We start from the raw sequence: 23,606 nt of genomic DNA on the forward strand, positions 1-23,606 counted from the left end.
GCGACGACGTAGCTTTTTTGCTTCTTTCATTAGAAATATTGAAAGTTGAACTACGGTACAACGTATAGCGCTTTTTTCGAATACTGGTAAAGTTTCTTGTGTGTATGTATAAATATACACATTCATTTATTTATATGTATGTATACTATGTTTTACTGCTTTATTTCAATTTTATTCTGTAATAACTTTTGTATTAAGTGACAAAACTTTAGCCTTAACAAACATACGTTACAAAAAACTCCTTAAGTTACATTATTTTCTTTATTAACAGCATTTAAGCAGCTTAAGTACCTGAAGCTAACTTTGGAAAACTTGTTTTTTTTTTTTAATTTTTTTTTTTTATTTATTTATTTTCAGTTTGCCATTGAAATGAGTAAATTTTTTTTGCCTTTTCAAAGAAATGCATCACGGCTCTTTAGCAAAAATTTGTTTATTACACAATTGTCGACCCTACATTTTTTTCTCATGGCCCTTTTTTTTCTTCTTAAATGCGCTTGGTACGACTAAAGTTCGCGACAAAGGCCTCGCTAATTTCACTGACAGAAAATTTTTCAATCACTCGTAGAACAAAGTCGTTTTTTTTTTTTTTTTTTAATCTCAAAAATACAAGTCTACAAATCTGCATTTCTTAAAATGTTTTTTCATCTTGTTTCCTCGGTATAGCTTTTATAAAGTAGCGATTTCAACGCAGAAATTTATACACTGACAATATACAGGAAGATTTTCACAGGAGCCGCTACTCATACTTTACTAATTTTTCGTATTCCATTAAATTGGATTTTTTTTTCTTTTCTTTTTTTAATATTTTGCACGTGAGGGCGCTAACGCAGGGGTGAAAAATAAATTAAGAGTCTCAAATAACTCCTACACAACAATAAAAATTAAGAAATGAAAATTTTTTTTAATGTAGTCACAACTAGCTTTTTTTATAAATTAATATACATTATGTTGTTAAACTTGATTTATTTGTACATAATGGATCACGATTCTTTCAAGACATACAAAGTACACAAACTGCAATACTTCTAATAGAAAAAAAGTCACTGCAAAATTAGAGCAGTGATTTTTTTTCTTATGAACAACAAGTTTTTTTTTATTTACACATAATCAAAGAGAAGATAGAAAAAAAAAATTAAATAAAAATTATAATAAGAGAGAAAAGTTAAGTATAATAGAATCAAATAAATTAAATAATCTCGATATAACAGAAAAAAGAATAACTTGTGATGCAGTTAGAGGTTGAAGCTAATTCTTTTCCGTTTTCTTAGCATTAACGAAAAAAAACTGAAAAAAGTCGGTATATAAAAATAACGAAATTCAATCTTTACCACATAATACACACAAGAGACCACTTGCTATCATCATCATCATCATCGTAAAGGCTAATGAAATCCTCGTTGAATGGCTACCAATATACTCCTGACAATTCTTGTCTGAAGAAATGTCATTACAGCAAGATATTGTGATTTTAGAAAAGGGCTGAGAATTATGTAAGCTCAAATTTTTCGATTCATCCCTCAATAACGAAACAACATATTCTATCTATCTACGTATATTTTCGTTTGTACGAATTATTAAATAAATCTTGAACTTGCCTGCATATGCATGGATACACATCAAATTAGCAGTTTCTCAACACTCATCCCTTTGACTAGATTGCATTTATATATCTTGAAACACATTCAGTTATTCTCTTCGTTCTCTATGAAAGACAAAGCATACAAGTTCATTATGTCCAATCATGTCAAGAATACTTTGACATTTAAATAGTTCTCATTTTACAAAACCAGCTTTTTTCAATAAATATTATAACTCACAAAAAAATAATCTAATTACTAATAAAATGAATTAGTAACAAAACTTTTTTTCACGATACATACAAAATTATGTTTTACATGTCGCTCACAAGTTAATGTTAACTATATTCTGAGAAAGTTTCGTACTATTTGTCGACTGTTCTCGTTTAATTGTCGCCTAAATGCTTAATAAATCGTTCAACACCTAAACTTGGTTTTACTTTTTAAAAGGATGACGCACTAGCGCGCATTTATTTATAATAATTTATGACTGTATACACATACGTACGTAAGCCTAGATTTTTTTAAATGTATGTATAGTTTAAAAATTTTCGTTTCTACTGATTTTTTCTAACTCTTTCCAAGATTTTCATTTAATCGTCATTAAATGAATTTACGTCTTACACGATTCATTAATATTTTTTCTATGTACACTGGAGATCCTTTACATCAAAGTATCAAGGAGAGACATGATTCTAGGTGATACGAGTAATGCTGTTTTTAAAAACTTTGCAACGATGACATTGCTATTTTTTTGATAGAATAAAAAAAAGTGTTTAATGCTTTTTAAGAATTCAATAGATAACAGTGTAAATACGCTTCTGATATACATTTGCGTAAAGACAGATTTACATGGTTGATTAACAAGTATATCCATTAAATAATCGAAGCTTCACAATACGATGCCAAGTATTAAACACTTTGAGGTATTCATCGGTAAGAATCTTTGAAAATGCAAAGGTCACCGAAAGCCGAAAAACAGGCATCCTCAAATAAACTAACGAGATGCGTTGCTTTCACAAAAAAAGGTGATGGAAAGCTCCACAAGAACGACCAGAAAACAGAGACTTGCCGCCGTGATACCAAAGAAGCCTCAACGAGAAAGCAGTAACGAGTCTCGCGAACAAGGGAGAATCTACAGTAGTAGCAGCGGACACGTTGAGGCTAAGACTACCTTTTTTTCGTAGGCTGTTTGGTCTGCTGTTGTTGGTGTGGTTGTTGCTGCTGCTGCTGATTTGGCAGGTGGTGGTGCTGTTGCTGCTGCTGCTGCAGCTGCTTCACCGGAGCTTTCTTCAATTTAGCGGTCGGCGTCACAGGAACAGTAGCTCCCGCTGCACTCCCATCAGGCTGCAGCTGCTGTACTTGCGGCTGTTTAGTCATCATAATTTTTTTAGGCTTGGCCCGTTCTGGCGAGCCATTGCAGCAGCCACAGCCCTTTTTCACGTGTCCCCGTAAGCTTGATCTGCGAGCGGTGGAGCAGTGATCTATCGGGCTAGCTGTTCCACTGAACCTAGAGTTACCGATAGCCGCTGTCGCCAAGGCTTCGTCGTCCGACGGGTTCATGTCGTATATTTTATCAGCTGCGGGCACCGGACTCGACGACTCATTCTCGCTCGTGGTGGTCGTGGCTGGTGTTAGAGTTGCCGATACTCCCGGCATGATGGTTTTCAATCTTTTGGTTGCAGAATTGGCGGTTATAACGCTGCTCAGCTTTGATTCTCGGTGATTAAAGGTGATTCTTCGCATCGACAGTGTCTTCTTTTTAACCGGATAAATGGCGTGATCGACGGGTGTTACCTTCACCGATGGCGCCGGTCTCGCAGAACTCACGGGTCCTAAACCATTGCCGATGCTAGAATTTTCCGTTCCATCGAGCTCTAAATTCGAAACAAAGGACTTGGTTAAGCTCGTCTCATCGTTTTCTTCCTCGTCGTTCATCTCGTCGTCGGAGCTCGATCGCGTTCGCTCCGACGTTGGGCTACCCCAGTTAAGGTTCGTTGATTTCGTATCACTAATCGTAAAAAGAAAGAAAATTGAATAAAAAAAAAAAAAAAAAAAATAACAAAATGAAATCGCCGAATAAAATATTAGCACGTAACATGTACTTACTTGAAAAAGTCGCTGGCCCGTCGGACAGGCAGGCTCCGCTTTTTGCTGTTGGAATACGTGTATCTGTGCGTCATGAGCAATGGCCCAGCGATGGGCGACAGCGGCGACGGAATAGTCACGTTATTGGCAGCGGTATCCTCCAGCAGAGTCAAGCTCTCGTCCTCCTCTCCAGAACTAACTGCCGTCGAGGAAACAGCGTTGTTACATCCAAGTACCGCACGCCTAGCCACTTCCCCAACAATCGATCGAGACGACGCGTCCAGGACAATCGGCCTGCTGTTGTTGTTGTTGCTACTGATGCTGCTGTTGCTACTGCTGCTACTAGGCCTGTCATCGCGATTTTTATCAACGTTATTTTTCTCAGTCTTTGGCACAAGATCGTTGTTGACGACGGCTGGGGAGAGTTGCGAGAGATCGGAGTAACTGTTGGATGCGTCGTCCAAGCTCAGCCTCAGCTGTTTAGCCATGGTTGTGCCGCGGTGGTCGGCGGAATCTAAGCTACGCTTGTTTCGCTTGGCGGTATTTTCAGCCTTCGGCCTGGCAGGTCGCCTCTGCTGCGGTTTCCTCTTCAGCTCGACGGTCGAGGCAGCGACTGCCGGAATGGCTGCCGTTACCGGACTCGCGCCCCTACTACCAGCACTCGAGGTCACAACGGGATCCAGCGACTTGAAGAACGATACATTTGTGTTGCCGTAGGACTTGGGTCCAGTGGAGCTGTTTAGGCTCTGGCTGCAGGTAGCTTCCTGGGACAAGTGATCGTAGGCAGGTGAGTGATTTGCATCAAACAGCTGCAGATCGGCCTCGGGAAAGAGGTCACTCGTGCTGGGTTCGTCGACCCCCAGGTCTTCGCATTCTTCGCTCAAGCTTTTCTGCAGCCTCAGCTCGCGCTCGATCATCTGTTGTTTGCGCTCCATCAATCTCTGCTGATTCTCCTGCTCAGCGGCTGTCCTCGGGCTTGCCGTCTGCTGCTGTTGCGACACCTTTGGACCTTTCGCTATCGCAGTGAATTTTGTTCCCTGGTACGGCTCGACGACAGAATTGTTGATGCCAACGTGGAAGTACTTTTTCGTTGTTAACGTCGTCGATGTCGTCGTCGTCGTTGTCGACGTTGTCATTGTCGTCCCCGCTGTCAAGACGCCACTGCTCGACATTTCGACACCCTGTCCTTTATCGATTATCTGTAGCACGCTGTTGTTCATCGATGTGCCGGCCGAGTCGCTACCGAGTACCTTGAGCTGCTGGTCCACCTCCATCGTGGCACAATTTGTGGGGATGTAGCGCCAGGGCGTGGTGTCGGGCGACGACTCACCAGTTTTCCGTTCCTCGCAGGGATCCCAGGCCTCCTGCAGCCGTGCGTTGCCGCACAACAATCCGTTTTCCACCTTTGCGCTTTCGTCCAAACTGCTGTTCTCCAGAGCTAAGCTTGGCACCGTTGACGAGGCCGACTCTTGGCTATCAGAGCTACTTGGACCACCGCCTATGAGAAACTGCGAGGTGGCATCTAGACTTGCCGACGAGTTTGCCGCTACTGGGCTGGATGTTGCCGGTACTGTCGCAGCGACTAGTGACGTCGATTCGTGGCCCAACGAAGCTTCTGGAAAAGGAGATGGAGAAAACATTGGATTATACACTTTGCTCTGCGAAGTCTCGTAAAACTTAGATTCGATGCTAACACCAATTACCGTTAAATTACTTAACGACTACTAAAATAATACGGGAAAACATTTTTCTACTTAAATTTTTCTACGCACTTCAAATTTCACACTGCAAATATTTTTATTTACAAAGATAATCGATGACATTATTGTAATTTTTTGTTTTCCAACAAAATATGTCCAATTATCTTATAGTTATGCAAGCTATTAATTTAAAGCTTAATATTATACTGGATTAAAAAAAAAAAAATCTAGAAAAAAAGACACAATTTTGAAGCATTATTTGATACCCATACGGTGTCGGTTAAAAATATAGTATTACTTATAAATACGAAGTATTAATATCAAATAAAAATTATAAACCACAAATGTTATGCACCGAAAATCGATATAAGCTGCATTCGTAGATCTGTAAAATGGCATGCAAATAAAGTAATAAAACGAACTGATGCAAACTCCGTGTTATATCGACCGCAAACAAAAAGCTGTAAGAAAACAAATAAAAAATAAATAAATAAGTGACAAGCCAGTGATGCGCTAACGTATTAATTACACATTGAAGAAGAAGAAAAAACCACCTGTAAAGTGATTGGAGCCACAATTAATACAACTACGAGTGAGGGGGAGGGGGGGGGGGAATAAAAAATAAACGAAGAGTGCAGATAAAGAACACTAAAAAAAAACCAAAACAACAAACAAAGAACGCAATCGACAAGCTCTTGGTCGGCCTCCTTACCGACACTGGCATCGCATTGACTGTGCGAATCAGCTCTCACACCAGCGACGACAACCACCGATTGCTCGGAGTTATCTTTCTGATTAACAACAATCGGCCTGGTCGTCTCCTCGACAGCCGTACGAATGTCGTCGGGTTTTGGCTTTTTATGCAGAGCCAAGCCGTCAACCGCATTAGTCGACGCGAACGCCAGCGCGATCGTTGCCGCCTTCTGATTCGTATCGGCTAGCGCCTCCTTGATCGCTGGCGTCGCCAGACACACGACTTGTTGCGTCTGCTGAGCGCTATCGACCTTCGCGGGCAGCTTCACGACCGAGGAATTGAAGATCCTCTGGCCGATATTGGGGTTGGTCGTGATGACGCCCGAGTGCTGGAGCAGCCCGATCGTCGGCGACTTTGCCTCGACGCCCGACTTGCTCGAATCGTCGAACTTGTCGCCGCCAAGCTCCTCACTCGCGAACCTCACCACGCTCCCAGCCTGGGGTATAATGATCTGGCTCGTCTGGGCCAGTTTCGCTTGTTGCTGCTGTTTCTGATGTTGCTGCTGTATGACCTTGTTGGCCTGATTGAGCAGCGACTGGAGGACGAAAGTGTTGGACACGGCGCCCGAGGCGCCGGTGCTCGAGCGAACGGCGGGAACAGCCGCGAGGAGTTTCGAGCCACCCGAGACTACGGTGATTTGCTGGCCGCTTTTAACAAAGTTCATCGGGAGCATGAAGTTCGTACCTGACACGAGAACCGCCGTTCCCGTTGTCATTTTGCCCGTAACCGAGGCTAGAGCTTCGCCCATACTTTTCGACTGCACCGCTGCTTCCTGGACGATTACGGCTCGCGCATGGTTTGCTACGCCTGGTAATAATTTTTTTTTTTGTTGTTTTTGTTTCGAATAGTTAAAGCTAGGACCAACATTTAAAAGACTGGGCAAAAATGAAAACATGAGAAACCCAACTCACCTGTACTCGATTCGGAAAATATGATGTTCCGCCTCTTGGTGGTTACATCAACGCCGTCGTTCGAATCGCTCGTCGTATTTGACGTTCTCGAGTCATTCGGGTTTCCAAGGGTAGCATTATCGTTGGTACCGCTTTGGCTGTTGTTGTTGCTACCACCAGCGAGGGTCTCCTCGCACGCGGAAAAGCTAGCCGACGGGCTGTCCTGGATGTGCATCAACCCAGAGCCACTAGTCCCACTGATGATACCGCTGCCAGCACCGCCTCCGCTCGAATCCTCGCTGCCCGTGGTACGGGAAGGGTCGTCAGCGCTGGGGCTCGGCTCGGGAGTCTGACCTGACGATGACTTTGATTTGCCAGAGCCAGACTTTTTGCGCTTGGATGTCTGATTGGGATTCGTGGGTGGGTTCGAGCGTCTGCGCGGTGCTGGCTTATTGTTTAAATCCGGCGAGTTGCGCAATTGTTCCGCGTACTGGCCCAAGATCGCGTATATCCTCTGCGTCGTCTCGGGATCCTCTTGGGGCTTCTGCTGGGTTGTTTTAGGCATCGGTGGCGTTTTCACTGCCACTTGAGAACTTGCCTGTTGCGCAACAAGACCAAAGAGATGCGCGTTAAAAACATTTCATCAATGTATATACGTATGTATCAGAATGAATGGTCAACAACGTGTCAATCGTAATATGGAAACAAAAGAAAAAACATAAGATAATTATATACACCGCGCGTGTACAAGTTGTGCGAAACTTTTACGGAACAGTCGCAAATCGAGAGCAGTATCGGCTATTTGGAAAAAAAGTCGGAAGAAAAGACCACACGGTTATAATGTGAGAAAACAAAAAAATCAATTGGCTGCTTACTTTGACGGTCTTGGGGGCGGCTTTTTTCGCGCTTTTGGAAGACGACTGGGATTTGCTCGTCGGAGTGTGCGAGGGCGTAGCGGCGGGCGCCGGGGTGACGCAGGGGCTCGACGAGCTTTGCGAGGTGACGCTCAAAGCGGGCGACGCCACGGGCTGACAGTACGTGACCGTGCTATTGCTAGCGGGCGAGGCGTTGGTTGCGCCACTCGCGGCGCAAGAGTTAGCGTTCGTCTTAGTCGACGTCATCAGGGATACCTTTTGCGAGTACACCTAATTGTCAGCAGAGAAGAGAATTCAATTTTAATCCTGGATTTAACTTTTTTTTTTTTTTTTTTCTTTTATTCCAAAATACATTTAGTGAGACAGAAAGAAAATAAGAGACAGAGGTGAGAAAGTACGATGTTCAGAGAAAAGAGAGAAATTAAAGAATTTTAAGGAAGAGTAGTAAGTCGAGAGACGTTAGATGGTAACTTCATTAGCGATGAATCGTTTAAAGATGATCGAATGATTTAAGTTTTTGTGTCGCGTTGGATTAAACAATGTAGTTACGCGCAATTCAGAGTCTCAATCATAAATAAGAAAAGAAAACAAAATAGAGAATAATCGTTTGAGCAGAAAAATGCAATACCTCTTGCTGCTGTTGTTGGAATGTAATATTGACATTACTGGGAAACTCGACGGCACAGCTGGGTGATTGTGAGGGCTGCATGAGCAGTTGTTGCGTCAGCGAATTGACCGAACCCTGCTGACCCTGGGACTTTGCGTTGCTCTGTACGGTCTGAGTTTGCGTCTGTACTGTCGTTGTGTCGGCTGTTGTCGACTGGCTGATACCTCGCTCCTTCACTTGTTCCAATACACTCTCAAACTCTCGCAGTTGTTCCAACGTTGATGAGCTTACCTGCAAGAGTAAAGTATTGAAAATTAAAAAAAATAAAATAAAAAAAAAGTCAGTAAAAAGTAATGGACGGAGGAAAACTTGGATTATGGCACGTACTTGATTTGGTATATCCATGGTCGAATTAATCAATGAATCCGTAGACCTAACGACGGTCGGTTGTTGCGCTTGGGGCTGCTGGGGCTGCTGGATCCTCGAAGTCAACACCTGGATCGCGCCTCCGGCAGTACGAAAGGGCGCCGTTCTAATGATATTGAGTTTCACCTGGACAGGCGACCTTGTATTTGACAGGGAAGCCGGGATGGATATCAACTGGGTGCCGGAGGTGCTTCCACCAGCTATCGATACTGGAATCTTGTGCGTGTAGATGACACCAGGTGTTGAGTTCGGTACGATCTGAACCGTTTGACCAGTAGCACCCGAGCCGGTGCTACTCGACACGGCGCTCTGAACGAGGTTTAAAATCTGCCGCGTGCTCTGAGACACTTGGAGGTTCGGAATGTTGGCAAGGCTGACGTTTTGCGCGGTTGTTTGTACGGTCTTTGCCAAGTTCGATGAAACCGTGGCTGCTGATTTGTTGACTATGCGCTGCTGAGGCTGCTGCTGTTGGACGTTGGATGCTGCTCCAGCTGGTGCATCTGTAAAATTAATAATGACCTCGGTTTAAACGATATCTTAATAAAAATGCAAGTTTCAGACAATGTAGACTGGTGCGTACCACGCGCGTCAGCTGCCGAAGATGATGGAACAACCGTGGACTCTGTTGACAAGGCGCAGATGGTCTTGCCGAACGCCTGTTGAAATTTCGGTAGTCCAGTGTTCCTGGTGGTCTGCGTTTGAGTCGACTTGCCATCGGAGCCGGATACAGTTACGATCGGTATTTGTCTGGTAAAGCCAATGTTTCCATCCTCGAAATTTTGAACCGACAAGATTCCTCGCTGGCCTGCGACGATGCTAGGACTCACCAGGTGGTACGTGCCATCTGGTTTGCAAAGAACGAGCTGCTGTTGTTGCTCCATGGTGTTATTTGTCGATGCAGAGGGGGATTTTTTGGACGACGGACTAGAGACGATTCTCGGACTTGATAGGACAGCCAGAGCGACCGTTCTCTCGCCATCCGCTAAATTCAGCGTCACGGTATTCGTCGAATCAACTGAAATACAAAAATTGTCAGTTGACGGACAAATTTTATTACTTTTCGAAAAGAATCGAAGGTATTTACCTTGACTCGGAGATGTGTCTGGCGGTGGATTCGTCTCCTCGCCCACATCCTGAAGTGACGATGGCCTGGGGGCAGGTGGTGGTGTTTGGCCTGCCGGGCTCATTCCTACGCCACTGTCGTGCCCGCTCGTGGACGACGGCGTGCCCGGCAACTGTATCGTACTACTACTCCGATTATTCGCACTACTACTGCCACGAGGTGGTGTATTACCCGAGGCTGTCGTCGTACTGGCCGAGTTGGGACTATTTTGAGAATTGTTGCGCGACAGTTGTACAACGTTGACGGTCGACTGTACGCGAGGCAGCACCGAGAACTCCATCGAATGCATGCCCGGCACCGTTTTCGTCAGTATGTCTGTGAGCTGTGACTTGGCGAGGTCGGATTTCGGAGACACTGTTTTGCGACGCCTCGCCTGTTGACCAAAAAAAAAAAAAAAAAAAAATGAATGTGCTTGTTTATGGGTAACGTTTACATACGCAAAGATCAACTCATAGAATTCAAAGACTTACCGGTGCCTTCTGCTTAGCAAAGCTGGTGAGAGCGCTTTTAGTGAAGGGTATACTCTTTTTGATGTTCCTGAGCTCATTGCTGAGATCACCGGCAGTGACGACCGACTGCTTGTTTTTCCGTTTCTTCTGTTGCACAGACAATTTTTTCGGAACTTTGTCGTCGACCCTCCTCAGCGAAATCTTGGGGTTTAGATTGAGGGTACTCAGCATGGGAGCAAACTTCTTGAGCTTGGATTCGTTCTCGTCCACATGGCCGTTCTCCCACTTTGGCTGGATCCCATTGGCGATCGGTGGCTCGGCCTTCTCGTTATTGATCTGGGATAGCTTCTTGCCGTGCGGCCTGAACATCCGCAGGGACTTGATGACCTCGGGATTACTCCTCTTCTCGGAGATTATCCTCTGGGCGGCGTCTATGATCGTCTCGCACTTGTTCTCGTCTGTGTCAACCGAGAACAATGTGGTCATTGTGCCATTTCTCGCGTCAGCCGTAACGTTGCTCTCAGCGGCAGGCCGAACGTTCTCGTTGACGAGCATATGAAATTTTGTGACCGAGTCGACCGGGAGCTTCGTTTTCCTGGGTCTGCGTTTGGTCACCGACTTCTTTGGCCTAGGACGAACCCCCGAGAGTAGCTTTTTCGAGGTCCTTTTTAAACCATTGCTCCCTAAACTACCGCTCATCTGACTATCCTGGGTATTGGTATCGCTCTCTCCCGAACTAGAGAGTATTACTTTTTTCTTGAGCGAGCGCCCAGACCTTCGATGCCTGCTGCCGTCGAACTCGCTCTCCGATGATTCCAACCTTGGCACTTTCCTCGGCCTACGGCGCTTTTGCGTGGCCAAGATTATCTCGCTGTCCGTGTCCGAGCTATGGTCGAAGCTCCTGCTTCTCTTTTGCGTCCTCGTCGCCTTAGCCGCCAGCGACTGCTGGTGCGCCTCGGACTCTGAATAATCCGAGTCGTTCCACCGCTCGTAGCCCTTCTCGATGCCGATGTACTGGTCGTCGACCAAGTTGTCGTCGTAAGGGCGATCCTTGAACTGCGAGTAATCGATGTTCAGGTACTTGAGCTCCCGGTTCGTGTTGCGCATCTCCTCGGCGTTTTCCAAGTACCTCTCGCAGAGCTCGCTCAGCTCCTTCCAGTCCAGCCACCAAGTGAGCACGTGATAGCGCTGACTGCTGAGCACGACTGCCAGATCGTCGCACACCTGCGGACTGACGCCCAGCTTCTCACCGTCCAGCATCTGGTTGGGCACGGCTTTCTCGTCGTAATTAGCCGAACCAGTCATAGTGTCGCCTTTTATCAGGATCAAAGCTTCCTGGTGTCCCTTCTGGTCGACAATGGACGATTTCTGAACCAACGATCCCATATCGGAGGGCCTCCTCTCGATCGAATCTGTCGTTATCACCGGGAGGACAGCCTGTTGTTGATGCGACAAAGAACCATCCACAGCTGGTGTGGGATCTGGCTTCTCTTCCTTCTTTATCGTGAACGTGTCGAACGACATTGGCATCGAAGCTCCCATCCCATTCTCCGTAGAAGCCGCTTGAACCTCGTCTTGACTCCTCGACTCGTCTTCGGGCTCCACCTGTATCGAAAAACGCGCGGACGTAAGTTCACCGATAACCACCATTTGAATGAAAAAAAAAAAAAAAAAAGACAAAAACGATGCACCACCTTAATCTCAATATTCTCTTCGCGGCTGCATTTGCCACAGGCGACGGCCAAATCCCTGATACGCTCGTAACACTCCCGGGTCGGGTGCAGCGAGAACGCGGTGAGCACGCACTCGCGCGCTATGCCGACGCTCTCGTGCACGTAGTCGGCGAGCTTGAGGAACTCCTGGCTGAGCGTTCGAGCTATCTCCTGGGACTTTTCCTTGTTCGCCTTGCACTTTTGATTCTCCAGCTCGTTCATGTCCGAGTTGAGGGCACGTATGTAGAGCTCGATCACGAGGGGCTTGATCGCGCTGCCAAACTGAAAACACACACAAAATAACGATGGCACCTGTGTAACAACAACAAACACGTGTTGTGCCGAAGTGTGCATGCAAATCGGCAAATAATGAATGGAAGAGAGACGTACGTGGCGAGCGAGGACGCCGCAAAAAATGTAAATGTGTTGGGCGCTCTCGGCCGGCTCGCTGAGCTTCCTAACGATACCGGGTAGCATGGCAGCCCCGTCGTCGTCTTTGCTCTTGGCGTGCAGCAGGGCCCACGAGTTGAGTATCTGCTCGAAGGTGTCCGAGCCGACCTCGACGACGGGCCGGATCATGCCCATCGTGACGAGGTAGGGGGCCACCAGTTCGGCAACCTTCATCGAGTTGCGCCATACCCTGGCCGTCCCGTACTTGGTTGGCTTTTCCCCGCTCAATCTCTGCATGAGCTCCAATCCGTCCTTCAACTCCATGAGCTTCAGCTGACCGACAATGTCCTGGGTGCGCTTCAGCTTGTAAAGCAGTACGACGTACACGTCAATCATGTAGTGCACCTGGCTGGGATCTGTCAGCGAACGTAGGCGCTCGTTACGCCGCAACGAGCGGACGCAAGCTGCTGCGAGGTTCACCGCCATGTCCTCGCAGCGGTCCTCGCACAGTATTTTCAGCCTCATATTTAATAATTCACCTTTCTCTTGGTAGAAAAATTCTGCAACACAAACCCACACAACGACAACGACGTTACAAGGGATTTGTCGTGGCAAACAGCTGCTTCTTGTTGTTTTTAGGGCACAATAACAATTTTATCGCGGTAACTTGGGTGGTAGTGATAGACCGGCAAATGTTAGCGAGAAAATGACTACGGTTTCTGAGAAAAGCGAGAGGCGCCGTTTCGATTGTGTACGGAGGTGTATGGCAGTCAATTGCCGAGAGAGACTTGAAAAATAACTGGTTGGCCGATAACGCGCTATACACTCGGGGAAAATATATATTCAAGTGTTCTCACCGGCTGGTGTGCTTGCCTTAGTTGTAACGTGTACGTGCACACGTGCGCAAATCGTACCGTCGTGTGTTTGTGCGTGAGCGCGTGCACGTGTACCAAATTGTTTTTTTTTTTTTTTTTTTTTACTGCTGTTGGCAAGGAATTGAAAAAAAAAAGTACTCGGTAATATAAATAATACTCGTAAGGTAGACATCGAGTGCAGGTGGTGTTATTGTCTGGCGACGAGATCGGCTTGGTCGCTGCGATTACGGTATACGAGGGCGAGCTATCTCGAGAGAGAATCTAATCGAGTTTGCATCGAGTTGGAAAGTTTAATCGCTTGAAATTGCGAGGATTAAAAGTTTGGTCCCCCCCCTACCCCCCTTCTTCTTTCAAGAGAGAAAAAAAAAAAAAAAAGAAAATTCCAGAAAAGTTCAACCATGGGAATGGCAACAGTTTCTTCTTTTCTTTCATCCACATCGTGCGCGTGTATAAACGTGGTAACGCTGAATCATAATCACCGTGATATTTGTTGTAACGACGATCGTTACGAAACACCGCCAAGAGAGCGAGTTTGGGGGAGAAAAAAAAAAAAAAAAAAAAAAATTCATATACGTATATAGCGCGTGTACACGGCAGGTTTTTTTTATACATTCTTATCGGCTCGTCATGTGTAAAAACACAATAACGATAAGTGACGCAACAGGTGTGTTTTGTGGCACGATGCTCCGAGCGTGACCTAAAAATAAAATCCCTTAACAGTGAAAACGAGGGGAAAAATCATACCTTCCTCCTCATGTTCCGAGTTGAGGTGGTTGTTGAGTATATTAACGAGAGCCGGCTTGGCCCAGGGATTCTGCACGAGCTCGATAAGGTCCTGGCAGCGCTTCGCTGGCGCCGGTTGCTGCTGCTGGCCGAGGAGCGCCACGCACCGCTGCAACGTCACGTTCAAGTGGGTCTTGGTCGCCGCCGCGAGTTTTGGCCACTCGCCGCGCAATACCAGCTGGAGCGTGTGCCTGTAATCATATTTTTTTTTTTTTTCTTTTCCATCCATTTCGGAAAGTTTATACATTTATGGGATAGTGATATACATCATCTGGAATAGGAGGGAGAGAAAAAATTTTTTTAAAATGGGCACCGGCGTGTCTGCATCTCGAGGTGTATCTCCTCTCGGGTAGAGAGACAGTCAAACAGATGGTACACGTAGAGATGATAAGGGAAAAACAAATTGAGGGGCACGAGGTGCGGAGATGAAATTTTGGAAAGAAAAATTCAAGAGAGAATAAAGTAGAGTTGAAAAAAGAGAGGCAGAGATAAAATGGTAAAATATATATATATATATATAAAGTTGAGGAGTTACTCACTCGTTGGCCCATTCTATGAGAGACTGGGTCGACTCGGGGCAACTGGCAATGTAATTGGTGACATGCTCCCAGCCGGCCAAAAGTGCATTCACCTTGTCAATGTACTTTTTCTTCTTGTCGCTCAATGTCGCTTCAAACCCCTTTTTTTTCATTTCCGTTCCAAGATGTTGTAGTAGTTGGGCGACAACGACACATACAGCCCAGGAGGAGAGAGACAAAGAGAAACAACAAAAAACAAACAGAAACACACATTAATTCTCCTCTAGCGTTTAGCTGCGGTTTTTTTTTTTTTTTTTTTTTTTTTTTTTTTTTTTTTTTTTTTTTTTTCAATATATCGTGTGTATCTTCCACTATGTATGAGTAAATCCACAAATTTTATCATCCCGTTTTGGTCACCCATTTTTTTATGAAATTTTTTTTTGACAACACCCTCGAAATGAGGTATATTTTGTTTCCGGGAAAAATCATAAACACGGGTTTTAGTGGAGGTGACACCCTTTTTCCGGGACTCACTTATTAAAATTATAATATAATTACGTAGATATAATAATTACAGTATAAAAAAAAAAAAAAAAAAAGTGTCACCACCATTGAAACACGTGTTTGCGATTTTTTGTACAATATAACCCTTATCTCGAAGGTGTGCCTCAAAAAAAGTTTTTATTAAAAACAGGACCGTCTTTGTGTTTTTTTTTTTTTTTCATATAAATATACGACTGTCTGTTTTTGCGCGAACAGCTGGATAAACAAGGTAATTCCTAGAGTTTTGTTCCCGCAGAGAGAGAGATTGTTTTTAGAAAAAAAAAAAAAAATTATCGATCAGCAACATTCGTGTTGCACAGAAGCTCGTGACATTAACACTGTGCTAATGATTTGAGCATCCATTGAGAGAGAGGTGCAGCGATGAGATTTTTATTTATTTTATTTTTTTTTTTCTATACACATCTTTTTCTTCCAAATACATTTTGTCTCAAATGTATGCATGAAAATCCATGACATAATGCGCGCACTGGATAAAAATGGCAAAAACAGCGTGTGACGTTGTTGATAAAAACAAAAGCTTCGAGTTATGATCGAGTGTATTGGGAAAACTGCGATTTTCCGGGCACCTCAACGAAGGAAGATCAATAAATCATTTTCTCTATCGGCCGTTTTGATCTCCGTTGTTTGTTCGTTTTGGTCAACGGATGATAATTCATCAACAATATTGACGAGCGCAATGAAACAACTCGAGTATGCGAGAAGAAGAAAAAAAAGTTATTAAAAATCGATAAGTTCCCTCGAAACTTGCTTTCTCTCTCTTTTTTTTTTTTTTTTTTTTTTTTTTTTTTTTTTTTTTTTCCTTATCTTCTTTCGAAAACAGGTACGTTCATTCGACGCATCGAGCGTAGGTTATTTTAAAAGCAATTAATTTTCACGTTTACTCGCGTTTATTACAATATAACGAGCGACGGTATGCGGCTCTCAAGCGCACGTATTTTTCCTATCACCGAAAGTAGGTATAATTATGTTTATCGTTTTGAAAAATTCCTCGTGCTTGGATGTACAAGTTTTTCGATGCGATAAGAGAATAAAGGCGCAGTTCTTGGGTTAATCATAGCCAAAGTGCACTCGAGGCGCGAACATTTAGATTAGGATCGCACGCTATTTCGGTATTGTTTAAATAAAAAAATAAAAAATAAAAAAAACTGCGATTCACAATAGATATTTCAAGTAATTTATTGTGTCATCCGATAAATGTAGACTTGGGCTCTCGAATACTTTTTCCATCTTTGTTTTACTATCGATGTTGGAAGCATTTTTTTCTAATCACTTCTCATAACGCAGTGCTTAATTAAAAAATTTATTCCAGAAAAAACACAACACAAAGAAAAAGAAAAAATACAATTTAGAAAGAAAAAGAGTTAAAATGATTTGTTTAATATACGTAAAATTTATTTAGTACTTGTATACCAGAAAAAAAAGGGTTTTTCTCGATGTTGTGCTGTGAATAGCGACGAATGAAAAATTCACTTGGCAACCAAAATGCAGTTTTATTCGGGAAATATTTTATTACGTACGAAGCGAGGAGGAAGCCTTTTTTTGTACGAGTCACGTCTTATATTCATCCACCCGAGGACCGAAAAATCAAGCGACGGAGGTGCTACTTTGAAGTCGAAGGGCGGAAAAATAATTTTCTTTTCAAATTGTGTGCCCAAGGTCTAGGTAAGAATACGAATGGAAACGCGTAGATAAATACCATACATCAATGAATAATCAAATAGTGTACAAATCCTGACAAGCCGTTAATTCACCATAAACTGAAAAAACAGTACAACCAACCCTTACCATTGTATCCGCAGTGTCCATTTTCACAAAAACTCGTCTCAAACTATAATTCACGCTGGACTCCGAACTATCTCTCGAACAACTATATCCAATTAACAGGCAGGCTATCAGGCAAATGGTCGAGGCTTCTTCTACACACGTGGTGGGGGGGTTTTAGTGGGGGTCAGCAAACGTGTGCTGTCAACACATGTATACCTCTTCTTAATCGAAACTTTTGAGTGTGTGGTGATTCGTTAAACAACTTGAGGTGACTTGGGCACTCAACTGCTCGACTCGACAAAAGTCCACGAAACTTATATCCTGTTGCACATTAATTTCCAATCAGGAGAGTTACTGAGGTCATCGATATATAACTTTCGAGAAAATTGCTTTCGAAAAATCACCGATTAATCGTCAAGAAATCGAATATGACTCCGCAAGTACTCGACATACCTCGAACAATAAAATTGATTTTTTTCACAAGAAACCTATAGGATTTTTAGAAAATTCCAAAGCCACCTCAATTTATTGTGAATGTATTATACTATAACATTCAACGAGTTGTGTGACCTCATCGATGTACCATACATATTATATAAATACCTTTTCTAAAAATTTTTCACACGTAGTGACTCTTTCGACCTGCAACTGCTTGGTCAATGCAGATGACGTATCAAATTATGTAAAAAAATGTCAACAACACACTTGCACGATTATGCCATTTCCGGCACGCCCCCGTTAAAAGCGTCGAGTCAATTTCTGATTTTGGAGCCACACTCGACGCGCTTGTACAGACAAAGTTGTTACCAAGTCCCTCTACAGGTCCACCCGATGTTTTAAGAAACCGGAGCCCATTATCATTTAACTTGTGCATCCATAATATCGTCACCCCCCACCCTCCCACGCACACGATACTTTCAACAAAGTCAATCGGCACCTCTTAACTTTTATTATCCATTACTCAAGTATAAGTATGAAATATCATGTATTTTGCGAATTTATCTCAAGTTGAATGAATAAGTGATTATCAATAGCTATATATTCGTGAGGTCAAATGATTAAATCGCGCGTGAAAAGCATTGGAAAGGAGAAAAGGCGGGACCGAAGTAAATGAACGGCGAGTGTATACCTACATACACTAATTAGCCGAGGAAGGAAATCGCCCGTATGTAAAGGCATCGGATGACACGCGGAACTTTAATTTTCAGCGTCATCCCTCAAACAATTGGAAAAAAAAAGCTTGACAATGCACGTAGACGTAATTCAAAAACCTCGGACACTCCAAGTAAGTACGTCACACCTAAATTTTGTGAAGAAGCGCAAAAGAGCAAAACTTTGCCACCGACAACACGCGGCGGTTATTAATTAGCCGCGGCTAGCGGTGGACGCGAGTTTCATGGGTTGGGCCCACGCGACATAAATAAACAAACCCTTGCGTATTTTTGTTTTGTTTTTTCACACGCATCGCTTCTACCCTCCCCAAGGTCTCGATCAAAAAAACATCCAAGAGGCTCCAATTAAAATCGGTTCACTCGTTTGCGCTTCACCCCCAACTCGCTGTGTAGGCCAATGAGATTCGTATCCCTATATACACATGACACGGGAGCTTTTCAAGTGGGCGCGAGAAAGCGATTACACGAGCGTGAGGTGGGTTTTTTTTTTTTCCCCCCATCTTAGGGGCTTGGCCCACCGAGCGATTGTTTTCTTGGGGAGGTATCCTCAAAACTAATATATAATATGTACAAAAGGGAAAAAAAAAAAAAAAAAAAAATAAGAAAATTCGAGCTTGGGCTTTCGTCGTCTGAAAAATTGCACTACCCGTGCCAAAAGGGGGCGGGGATGATGGCTCAAAGGGTCGTGGCGACGGAAATGGAAAAAAAAAGTGCCAGTGGCGAGTGGGGCGAATTTCCTCGAGAAAGAATCGGGGTTTAATCGGTTGGAGCTGGGGGGGGTGGTAGGGGGAAAAAGGGGGGCTTTGAAAGCAGGGAGAGACGGCCACTTTGAAGATTTGACCTCGAGGGTCGGGGAGGGGAGGTCAAGTATACGAGGGTTTTCCAAATTTACAATTTCTTTTTTTTTTTTTTTTCCATCAACATCGTCACCACGGGTATACGTGTATATAATTATGTACACGCGACAAGTGAAAGTCTCGTTTGATCGTAAGGTCGATTTTCTTGCGTTACATTCTTGAGTTTATTGAGATACACGTGCACACGTATAGAGGGGCTACAAGAAGGAGGTTAAATGAATTTGAAGCCCCAGCGCTGCATCGCTCTCTCTCTCTCTCTCTTGCACGACGGCGACCTCAGATCGACGCTTTTGATTATATATTTTTATAGTCTTTCGCGTAAGTGCAACTTTTGCTGTTTCTTATGCAATAAACAATCATAAGACATTTACTTTGGTTTCATTGTGTTTAAGTTACAGAAAAAACAAATAAAATCAAACTATCTACTGCAAACTGTTAAAAAAGGATCCCTCGTTTCAAAATCATCAACTCTATTTTCAATGCAACGTCATAGCGGTTAGAAGAGGTTAGTAGAAGAAGAAAAAAAAAAAAAAAAAAAAAAAAAAAAAAAAAAAATAGAATCACAACAAAAACAGACTCGATTAAATCGTCGATTGAGCGTTAACCTAAGATCAAGCGACCCTTTCTCGTAAAGCACATTCTATGTTATTTGTAAGTAATTTGTGTTAGTAATTGTATTTCAAAAAACAATCACGAGGCGTAAAAGTCCTATGTCACGCACAATTGATCAATTGAATTGTGTGTCTCATCTACATCTCGTTAGATTCGCAGTGTTATGAAGTACATGTATATTATTGTTATTATTTAGTGAATGGTGCAAATGATGGTAAAAGAAAAAAAAAAAAAAAAAAAAAAATGATGAACAATTCGAAGATTTAATGAGGAAAATATTTGAATGACTCGTACCTGCAAGAGACTCTTAATAAAAGCCATATCGTGAGTTGTTCGCACGTTTGACGAGATAAGCGTGTGGTGTGTTGACGCGTGCGGTCAACATGGAACGTCGATAAGTTAGGACTTTCACAACCCCTTTTTGGTTAAATAATGAGGGGAGCGACAAACAACAACAACAACAACAACAACCAGCTAGAGTAAGGCGATAGAAGAAGACGTCTACGTGTGCGTGTGTTTGTTTTTTGTTTCGTTTTGGTTTTTTTTTGTTTTTTGTTTTTGTTTTTGTTTTTTTTTTTTTTATAAAAAAAAATCTGCAAACAAAAATAAATAGAAAAAAAAAGTTCCACCAAACACACATTACAAAAAAAAAACAATACATCTTAAATGCATAGAGCAAAATAAAGTTACCAAAAGCCCAAAAAAAAAAAAAAAAAAAAAAAAAAAAAGGTATCAATAAATAGAAAACGAAAAAAGATGTGAAAAAAAAGGCCGAGTACCAAATATCAAATATCTTGTTAATTTATCATCCCAATGACGCATCGCGTACGCACATGCAAAAACGTATACGCTGCGCGCATCTTATGAAAAAAAAAAAAAAAAAAAAAAAAAAAAAATCACCGTACAGGTAAATGTGCATTTGATATACCTCGATTGCCATATGCCATTTATGATCATAGATATACATATGTTCAATTGTAACAACAAACAAAAAAAAACAAAAAAAAGAATCATATTTCGCTCACCACACACGACTTGTGTATGTGTGAAGACATTCAGAGCCGGGCTGTCTGGCGGCGGCAGAGCAACAGCAGTGCCTGCAGCGCGGCCTCTCGCGGCTCACACCTCCTCTCCTCCGCCACCCGGTGCTGCTCTCGTTTTTCCCGCTCCACCACCACGTCCGGCCGATGCTCTGTCTATTGTTGTTGTTGCCGTTGTTGTACCTGTCGCAGCTACCACTACAACTGCCGTCACCGAGCGACTCCGTAGTGCCGTTGTTCCTGGAGCGCGGTGGCCCCAGCAGCCTCGGTTCGCTTTTACTGTCCCAGCTCACCGGCCCGATAGCCGCTTCTTCTTCTCCTCGTACCAACGGTCCTGGGCTCGACGAGGCGGCTGCTGGCGCCCTGGGCCGCGCTGGCGAGGACATCGGCGGCCAACCACCGCTTCACCACCGACCCTTACCCTGAAACATAAATTCCAATGAACCAATTGAAGGTGGAACAATTTTGGATGTTGCCCATACATGTTTATTTACTTGTTTCATTTGCTTCGTGCCACGCATTTCTACCCCATCGACTGTGTCACGCGCATTTTTCACTAAACATATGTGCAGCTCTTTTTTTTTAAAAAAAAGAACAAACAACTCCAAATGTTGGCAATATTGAATCGATAAGAAAAAAAAAGGGTTGGAGTAAGTAGCTGCACACAAGTCGACATCGTTGGGAAAAAATGAATTTGCCCGGCTTGAGCTTGATTAATCTCCAAAATAGAATATACTCTCATACTTGAGTTGGATAAATAATGATACATTATCGAGTCAAAAGTCAATGCATAATCGGTGTATGGGGTAGAAAACTATACTTGGGTATCCCCCTTGATCGTGACCATTTTGTAAAATGGTAGCGTAGCACCATCAGCAAAGGGAGCTTTTCGGCATCTAAAACGTAAATATACCGATAACCCCAATAGCCCCCCTTGCCAACAGAGAGATGAAAAATATATATCGTTTGCTTATTGCAGGTTTTAGGTGTAAATAAGCAAACTCATCAATTTTTACAAGCTCTATAGGTTGCACAGCCCTGCACGCTTAATACACCGATTATTTTTACATCCACAATCGACGCGTGTAAAGAAAACTTACGGCGAATGTTGCGGTCGAAATATTTTAAAAGCTCATTTTTTTCCGATCCGGAACTCAAAAGCTCACACGATGATGATTATACGGAGACTCTCTCATGTACACTGTTGCGAAGGAGACGAGAGGGAAAAAAAGTAAGTAGATGCGCGCGATACTGTGACTTTTTTTTTTCTCTGACCGCATTATTCATAACGTGCCCTTCTCTCTTTTTCTCCTCGCGGGTAAGCTTTAGATGTGTATACGTCAAAGGGAGCTTGCAGCAGAGCACACACACACAAAAGGGGGTATGCAAATTTTGACGCTTCCACGGCACATTTTTTTTGTTAAAAATGAATTAATTAATACCCCGGGCTTTGGATTTGTGTGTGTATCCGGGCTCACGTTAACCAACGCTGTAAACTTTTCGAATCAAGGACGGATTACCGGGTCGATTTCAATTAATTTTCCCCTCGGCGTCGAGAATACGCATGCAAGGGGGGGGGAGCGGAAAGGTACACCGTAGACTCTAAAAATTTCATGTGGCGTTTCCTCTCGTACTCCTCCCCCCCCCCCCCCCCTATTATTTTTTTCGATCCTCGCACGTATACGTATACACTCTCGTGTAATATATATACTAAAGCAACTATGGTCGACGAGGGTATAACAGAACTACAGGCTTTCCTTTATAAGTACATCCAATACGCGACATAACAGTGACGGGCAGTTCCATAAATATCCTATTATCGAGGAGGGAGCCCCCCTTGACCGGCCGGTCGGTTATTATTAATGCTCGCAGGGATGCGTGTGTTGTGACTCGTGAAATTTTTGGAAATAAAAAAAAAAAAAAAAAAAAGTTAAACGCGAACGGTGCATTTTTAGTGTTAGACAAGAGGTTCTCGCTTCCTCGAGAAACACCTGAAAATCCACCCCCACCTCCTCCGACTGGTGCGTGTATACCTTCAGCCGTCACCCCCCAAACTCTTGACCTTTATTCTCTTTGCTCCCTTTACACCCAAGTAAGTATATACTATACTGTGCGCGCATTAAACATCGGCCGTGCGTTCACATATTATACAAGTAGTATCAACTGCAAAAGAGGCTAAGGAGGGGGGGGTGAGATACGAAAGGGGGAGAGAACCCCCCTCGATTGCGTGAGAGATAGAGAGTAGCAGGGAACAGGAGGAGGGGAGAAAGCTCTACGTGGATATATATATATGGGGTTTTTTTTTGGGCTATACCAACGGGGGGAGATGAGGAGGGAAACTTTTGCTGCTGCGGATGTGCGTGCGAGCTCTCTCTCGATCTTGTTTTTCTTTTCCTTGCGCGCTCCCTTCTCCTCGCGGTTGCACTATATACAGTGCGCGTGTGGTACACACTTGTGCTTTGGCAGCAACTACTGTAAGTTGTTGTAGTAAACTTTTTGTTGTTTTTTTTTTTGGTGTACTACTACTGGAAGTTGGGGCTCCGGTCGTTGGAGTGGATTCGAAGCTTTTTTTTTCCATTCGACCATTACGTACACTGCCAAGATGGAATCCGGGGTATACGAATCGGATGAAAATAACACATAGAGATATGCTACTCTGTTTGATGTTGGATGAAAGAGCTGTCGCTTGTAACGCGATGAGGGGAAAATTAACCATATTTGGAGGGGACACGGTCGGTGGATGAAATACAAGGGGATTGATTGATACGACTTGGCGATTGATAAGAATGCCGGAGGAATAGCCTCTTATGAGAGGTTAGGTGAACAAAAA

At 43.5% G+C, this 23,606-nt stretch overlaps 1 protein-coding gene across 1 annotated transcript in view; it reads right to left on the bottom strand.

The window, feature by feature from the left end:
- Positions 1–330: 330 nt before the first annotated feature.
- LOC106642696 (uncharacterized) overlaps positions 331–23,606 on the bottom strand; it is a 28,176-nt gene continuing 4,900 nt past the window's right edge. Inside the window, exons 2-16 of the mRNA XM_089595543.1 lie at positions 20,762–21,198; positions 14,789–14,928; positions 14,211–14,440; positions 12,592–13,151; positions 12,184–12,483; positions 10,511–12,094; positions 10,002–10,413; positions 9,498–9,932; positions 8,879–9,417; positions 8,513–8,782; positions 7,885–8,154; positions 7,031–7,607; positions 6,078–6,926; positions 3,687–5,280; positions 331–3,588 (exon numbers count right to left, since the gene is read on the bottom strand). Coding sequence (XP_089451669.1) covers positions 2,748–3,588; positions 3,687–5,280; positions 6,078–6,926; positions 7,031–7,607; positions 7,885–8,154; positions 8,513–8,782; positions 8,879–9,417; positions 9,498–9,932; positions 10,002–10,413; positions 10,511–12,094; positions 12,184–12,483; positions 12,592–13,151; positions 14,211–14,440; positions 14,789–14,928; positions 20,762–20,791 — 8,631 coding nt within the window. The 5' untranslated portion in view covers positions 20,792–21,198 and the 3' untranslated portion in view covers positions 331–2,747. The remainder of the gene's footprint in view (positions 3,589–3,686; positions 5,281–6,077; positions 6,927–7,030; positions 7,608–7,884; positions 8,155–8,512; positions 8,783–8,878; positions 9,418–9,497; positions 9,933–10,001; positions 10,414–10,510; positions 12,095–12,183; positions 12,484–12,591; positions 13,152–14,210; positions 14,441–14,788; positions 14,929–20,761; positions 21,199–23,606) is intronic.

The sequence above is a fragment of the Copidosoma floridanum genome, unplaced genomic scaffold (genome assembly GCF_036245765.1).
Source record: "Copidosoma floridanum isolate Cflo_tuat_1 unplaced genomic scaffold, Cflo_Japanese_pri ptg000025l, whole genome shotgun sequence".
NCBI lineage: Eukaryota > Metazoa > Arthropoda > Insecta > Hymenoptera > Encyrtidae > Copidosoma > Copidosoma floridanum.